At 37.9% G+C, this 7,461-nt stretch overlaps 1 protein-coding gene across 1 annotated transcript; it reads left to right on the top strand.

The window, feature by feature from the left end:
* Positions 1 to 4,867: 4,867 nt before the first annotated feature.
* LOC119595683 lies at positions 4,868 to 6,159 on the top strand. The gene is made up of 4 exons (XM_037944795.1): positions 4,868 to 4,873; positions 5,163 to 5,227; positions 5,364 to 5,510; positions 5,688 to 6,159. Exons 2-4 carry the CDS (start codon positions 5,171 to 5,173, stop codon positions 6,063 to 6,065), a joined length of 582 nt encoding a protein of 193 aa, XP_037800723.1. The 5' UTR covers positions 4,868 to 4,873; positions 5,163 to 5,170; the 3' UTR covers positions 6,066 to 6,159.
* Positions 6,160 to 7,461: the final 1,302 nt, after the last annotated feature.

Raw genomic sequence — 7,461 nt, 5'->3', positions numbered from 1 at the left:
TAATAATAATAATAATAATAATAATAATAATAATAACATAAAAATAAAAGTGACAGCGTGTTATCCTGGCCAACACGTCTGCATTCTCTCTATTTCATGTGCGTCTGTGGCAGGCTTCCTTCAGGTGCGCACCTTTTTCTGGGCAGCTTTTTTGTCCTGTATTTCTAGGCACTCAAACTACATATTTTGTAAGTTTTTTTTTTCTTTCTTTCTCTTTCTCTCGAGCTTCCACGGTGGTTTCTGTTACAGTGTATTGTCCTGTGCAGGGTGTATCGTCTCCGGCTGGTTTTTTTGGCAAACCCTGTGGGGTGTTTTGGCTTTGTCGCGATGTTTTAATTAGTCTGTGGCTGTAATTGCTTGTGCCTACATGTTCAGCCCGATCACGACAGATGGATGCATAAAAATATACACATCCACATACAGACAAAACTCGTACACACAGATGGATAGGATTGATCAAAGATAAGAGTTTATTATTTCTAGTTTTTATTTGTCTCTCTGTACACTCACAAAACGATTTCCCTCATGTTGGAAGATTAAGCATTCTTCATATCTGGATGGACTTGTTAATCCCGCACCTCACGTTGGAAGACATGGTTTTCTCTACGATCTCTCGCAAAGCCTTCCTGAAGCCGGCACTGTGAACATCCTTCATATTATTGCCGTCAAAATTGCTTGCACTTTCAAGCAGGTCATGACCGATCGTGCAGTGTAACTGCGATGTTCTGGGCACAAGGTTTAACAAGTTGATCTGGATATCGGCGAACAGCTTGTCCACACGCTCTACTTCTTGTCCAGAATCTGTTTGTGCTGGTGCTTCTCCAACACCCGGCAAAAGTTACCGTGTTGTCGGCGTTGGCACGAGCGTTTTCCACTAACAACTGAACCGGTGAGCACACTCTGTAAAAATACATTATGTAAATCAGTAATCGTTAGATAATATGCAATATATATTTAATTTTCCCTTATTAAGCTTATAAGTTAATGAGTTAAGTAAGTTAATGCCTATAAGCTTATTTGATACACTATTCTTTTCATGTGATTTCCTACCTCATCACGTTGAAGGAAGCGGACTTGGAGCGGCCCCAGGGAGCAAAGTCCAGTCACGTCGGCCTTAGTGATGCTGAAGTTCTCGGAGCTGCTTCCGTCAGAGTTAAATTGGAAGGGCAGGTTTGACTCTCCTTCTGCACGTTCTTGGAATCACACCATCCTAGTGTTCTGTCAAAGAAAACATTTAGAAAGATCAGTATATAGAAGAGATGGAATGGTAACAACAAATATGAAATAACACCAAAATCATTATGATCAATTGAATTGTGATAACAGGGTATTACTCCCTGTATGCGATAGCTCCTTCGAGCACTGCGTCGAGTATCTGGTTGGGCGTGGTAGGGTTGGCGACGGCGCGAGGCAGGATGGGCTGAGAGTCCCCGCCGTCAGCAGGGAAGAGCCCTATCAGGTCGTCCCATTGGTTGGGTCGTGCCACGCACACGGCCAGAGCCACTGCCAGACTTACGATCCTCAACATGGTTATGTCTGTGCAAATATAGTAATATCAATAAAAAGTCTCCTAAAATTAAAATAGTCTTTATGTATGTTTATATAAGTAAAATATATAATGTTATGTATATTCTGTTATTTGTTTTTGTTGTTTTCATCAAGACATCTCGCAGAGAACCAGAGGACTCACCTGATGACACGATCAACTGTCCCTAGAACCTCTTACCATCCGATATTATCTGATATTTGCTGAGAATGCATTTTCTGAAATGGCATTAGGAAGGCAAATTTTTCCGAAAAGGAAATCTAAAGCAAATAGAAATCCATGAAAGGCTTTTTCAATATCTATAGCTATAAATACTTCGCGAACAGTGTAAAAAAGCAGCACACACACATACTAATTTTATGAACTTGTGGATAAAAATGTGTGTGTGCGTGTATTCATAGTTATGTGTATGTGTGAGTATACCATGTATACGCACATATTTTTATTTTATATATGGTTTTTTTTTATGTTAAAAGTATATATATATATATATATTATATAAAATATAATATAAAATATTTATATTATATGTATGTATAATATATATATATATATATATTATATATATATATATATATATATATATATTTAAAAGGGGGATCATTCAGATGGTGGTTTTGTCCGAATACTTTGGGGCGATTTTTATTTTTAGCGAGTTATTTATTTATTTTTTTATAGCAGTAGCTCCTATATTTAGGTTCATAAGCTCTGACTAGGTGGAATGGCAGGTGGCGAAATCCCCATAATCATGTCGAATCAGTGTTAAACGACAAAATATTCGCAACAATGCCAAGTGGTCTCTCGTGCGAAAGCTTACTTACTCCTTTAAAATATAGGATTTTTCGAATAATTGATGAGAAGGATGCTTCGTCAGTGTCTAAAAAAATTCCCTCTCATTTTTTGTTAAAATGATGACACTACTATTCTTCATCACGCCTAGTAAACTAAAAACAAAAGATTCCTTGTTTCACGATTCCCCCCCTTTTCTGTATGTGTATGTCTGTCTCTTTTTTTCCCTTTCTTTTTCTCACTCTCTCTTTCACATCCTTCCTCCCTCACTCCTTCCCTCTTTCTCTTCTTCATGCCTCCCCCTCTCTTATCCCTTTCTTCCCTCCTCCCTATCTTTTATTCTCTCTCTCTCTCATTACCGCTCTCCCCTCCCTCTCTCATTCGCCTCCTTCCCACTCCCGCCTTTCTTAATGTCTTTCTCTCTCTTCTCCCTCCTCTCTCTCGTTCTCACTTCCTCTCTCTCTTTCTCTCCTTTTTTTCCCTCACTCTATCTCACACACTCACTCACTTAGTCACCCGTAACCCCCACCCCCACCCCCACACACGCACGCACTCACAGACATAAGCAACAGCTAAGAAAAAGCGGTCAATTTGCCTTGATTTTTGTACTAATATGCAGTTTCATTGAACTACCTAACATATTGTTTACAGTAATGCAACAAAACATATGATTGATATTCCACACACAAAATCTACATTTATGTTTATAACACATTACTTACATAATTGTAGGAAAAGAATTTAATTATATATATATATATATATATATATATATATATATATACATACATACATGCATGCATATATATATATATATATATATATATATATATATATATATATAATATACATATATATGCATATATATACACGCACACACATACACATCATTTCACACACATAAATACACACACAGACACACACATATATATGTTTTTGTTTTTTTTAATGGTAGGTTCATGTTTGAGCCGCCGTGGGTCACAGCATGATACGCTGGGTGGGAGGGACCACACCCCTCCCCCCTGCATTTCCATTTATGAAAGACGTTGCCAGAGGGTCATTCTGGGGGGAGGAGGACTGGCAAGGCCCACCTCCCCCGAGCCGCCCCATTTCCCCAGGGTGGCTAGGGGGCAGGAGTTGGTACGAAGCCAGAGTGTGTCCACACGCCGGTGGGCCATAACTCCGTACCTCTGGGGCCTCCTGCTGCTCCGAGATCCCCCACAGATTTAGCCTGTGACCGCAAGGTGCCCAGTTACCCATGGGTGGCCACGAGGAGGCACTGCAGAAGTCTTGATGATGGAGAGGCTGTGACCTGGCTTAAGGAATGGGATTATTCGAACAATTGATGAGAAGATGATTCGTCAGTCTAAAATTGACTCCCCCTTTTTAAAAGAAAAAAATGAAAAGATGATACTAGGGCTCTTAATCATTTATTATTTAACAAAGCGCCCATTCCCAGTAATTAAAATTACGATTTCTTGTTTCATGATTTATCTCCCCCATTTCTCTCTTTGTGTGTGTACGTCTGTCTCTCTTCTCCCTCTCTTCTTCCCCCCCCCCTCTCTCTCTCTTTCCCTTTTTCCCTCCTCCTTATCTCTGATTTTATTTTCTCTCATTACCGTTCTCCCTTCCCTCTTTCTCTCTCTCGCCTCCTTCCCATTCTCTCTCCTTTCATCTTCTCTCCTTTCTCTCCCCCCTCCTCTCTCTCTTTTTCACCTCCCCCCCTCTCTTTTCTTCTCTTTTTTCACTCTAACTCTAACACACACACGCACGCACTCACGGATATTCCCACTAATTCAGAAAAAAACAGTGTTTCTGTTGTTTCGGATAGCATGCGGTCAGTATGCATTCATTTTTGCACTGTAAACTAATATGCAACTGCATTGACCTATTCAATATATTGTTTAGAGTAATGCAACAAAAAGTTTGATTCATATTCCACATACACAAAATCTGCATTTATGCGTATGGCATATAACTTACATAATTTTATGAAAAACTATGAATATATGATCGAGCCATCGCACTGCTCAGTCCGAAACATCGCCACCGGTCGGGATGGATCGGACGATTTGAAAAATATATGTATACATTATATAAAAAACATACATCTACATGTAAATGGATATGCATTTATATATGCAAGCATTCATTTATAAACATATGTTTATGTATGTATTTATGTATATTTTTATACACACACATACACACACACACAAACACACATATATATACACATGCACACATACACATACACCTTACACACACTCACACATATTCCTACAAACGGATGTTCAGAAAACTTGAATAAACTGCTGATGCATCTTTCTTTTCCTTTGAAATATACATGCAATCAACTGACATTGAAGATTTGCCGATAAACATATTTTGAATGGAAAATATATGTAAGAATGTTTTTACAGGTGATGCTGAAGTAGGGACTTTGAACACAGTTGTTATTTTTAAAGGTCGTGTGACACTGCTGGAACTATATAAGCCCCAAGGACGATCTCACATCTCTGGTCGTATCTCTACTTGGTGAGTGATTAAGTTCATACAGGACTCTCTCTTTACATCGTGATATTGAGTAACAGTGTAATATTTAAAATATTTTATATAACATAAACAAATGCCCTTCTGTTGGATTATTTCTATCTCGCACTTATAATAATCCACCTTTAGTTATTCTTTCTCTTCATTTCAACCTAAGATTATGACCATGGCGTGCTTTTCCTCAGTTCGTTTACCTGTATATTTCCAGTGACTGCTTCATATATTTCATGATTTGTTAGCTTTCTATCACTTGATTAGTCCATTTTCTTTCTAGATCACACCATGTTCACTTGGCTGATGCTGTCCTGCCTCTTGGGCTTCTCCCTGGCTGAGCTTCAGGTATGGACACACTGTCGACATGCTTCTTGCTTTTTCTACTATATGTATTGCAGATGAGATACCTACATGATCCTTGAAAAGCTTATTTCTCATGTGAAATATCGCTATTACAAAATATGGCCGTTTCTTTTGTTAGGATTACCAAGTATGTTACAAGGGAAGCAGTGTCGCTGAAAAAAAATGCATGAAAGTGGATGTAGACCGCCTTGCCATGAAAGTTCACTTCCACATGCCTGAATCGGACGACTTCGATGATGTGGAGACTCTGGAGGATTATAGCGTAGTAAGTATTACTTGTCAGGTTATCACGGAGTGCACGATATATTGAAATACAAATTTTATGTGCTTTATATTTTGATTTTGCTGAATTGAAAGTGCATAAGAAATTCTTCTATAAGTAAAATTGTATAGAGACATCCTATGATAAGCATAAATACCTAAAATTCAATGTACTTCGTAGGGTCTAGCAGCATCCCGAGTGGTATCGCAGGAGGCGTGCTACGTGAGGCGACTCGTTAAATCTTTCGAGCAACAAGTAGCTTTCATCAAAGGCCATCAGGATGATGGCATGAGGGTTGAGTCTGACGTCAGAGTTTCCGCTGTTTCCCTCGACAATCCTGAGGAAGAGATCGGTTCGGATCTTGCCAACTTCTGTGGCGACCTTCCCGTTTACAAACTGGTGAGTGAAGAACAGAGTGAGAGTGTGCAAGACCGTCGTCAAGTCAGCGTGACTTTCACTCGCTGCGTCCTGTTGTGTTTCATTCCCACCTGCTTCACCACCACGCTCACGCTTCCCACTGGCGGCACCATAACCTTCGGCTGGTTCTTCTTTGGCTAAAATGATTGTTTAAGGAACATTGTTCATCTTGTAATTTAGGCAAAAGGAAATCTCTTTTACCTATCTCGATCATGTACACTCATTTTTGATTAAAATTTACTGCATTCCAACATGTCTTAAATGTACCTTTTATATAGAAACGTTGGCGTATATAGAGACATAAGCGCACGTGTGTGTGTATATTTTGAGAGAAACACTGCTGCACTATGAATTGATAACGAACGTATTTCCTTGTTATACAAGGAAACACGTTGATTTTCATTTGTCATTTTGTTATTTCATCCTACCCACAGCATATATAATACAACTATACGAACATATACAAACACATCCTCAAACGCACACGTACAAAGTATACTCTTTAAGTCCGTATATACAAATGTCGTTACATTTAAGTGAAATATTTAACACGGATAAACAGAAACCACTAACCTCTCGGTGGCCAATCAAACAAAAAATAAAAATGTCTGTCAGTCCGGAATAACCCAAAATACATACTGATTGATAGTAGTGTCACCCAACGGCATCTTTCGCGGCTTTAAACAATGTGCTTCAATTTAGCCATAAAATCTATATTAGTAGACTACTGAAATAAAAGTATTGAGTACAGTTATTTCAATCATAAGTAAATTCGTCCTCTTCGACAATAAGGCGTATATAAATGTCTTTGAAAGAAGAGTATAATTTATGCACCAGATGTTACAAAATATTTACGCAAAATGCAATATGGCTTTCCTTTCAATGTATATATATATATATATATATATATATATATATATATATATATATATATATATATATATATATATGTGTGTGTGTGTGTGTGTGTGTGTGTGTGTGTGTGTGTGCGTATACACACATGTGTATATATTATATATATTGTACATGTGTGTCTGTCTTTCTGTATATATATATGCATACACACACACATATATATGCATGTGTGTGTTTCTGTGTGTGTTTAGTGTCTATCTATCTATCTTTCTATACATATACACACACATATATGTTCGTGTGTGTGTGTGTAGCTTATATATAATATATATATATATATTTATATATTTACATATCTGTAAATACATATTGCTACAAACCCAGGTAGTTTGCGAGGTGGTTTACCCCTGCATTAGGTGGTTCAGGCGAGGGGTTGCCGTCGCGAACCCATCACGCCCATGTGCGGAATATAAATGAAAGCATGAATAAAGATTATAAATAAAAGCATGGATAGGGATTATGTATGAATACCTATAAATGTTAATTTTATACAGAAATCTTAGTTATAGAGTTATGGAAATTAAATAAAGTAAATGAAACGTATATCACATTTCACTCGCTATTAGTCATTATTATGGATCGGTACCCACGTATCAGGCCAAGATGATATTAAGTATTGGGC

This window comes from Penaeus monodon, chromosome 36, assembly GCF_015228065.2.
Source record: "Penaeus monodon isolate SGIC_2016 chromosome 36, NSTDA_Pmon_1, whole genome shotgun sequence".
Lineage (NCBI taxonomy): Eukaryota > Metazoa > Arthropoda > Malacostraca > Decapoda > Penaeidae > Penaeus > Penaeus monodon.
This window is presented reverse-complemented; position numbering and strand designations above follow the sequence as displayed.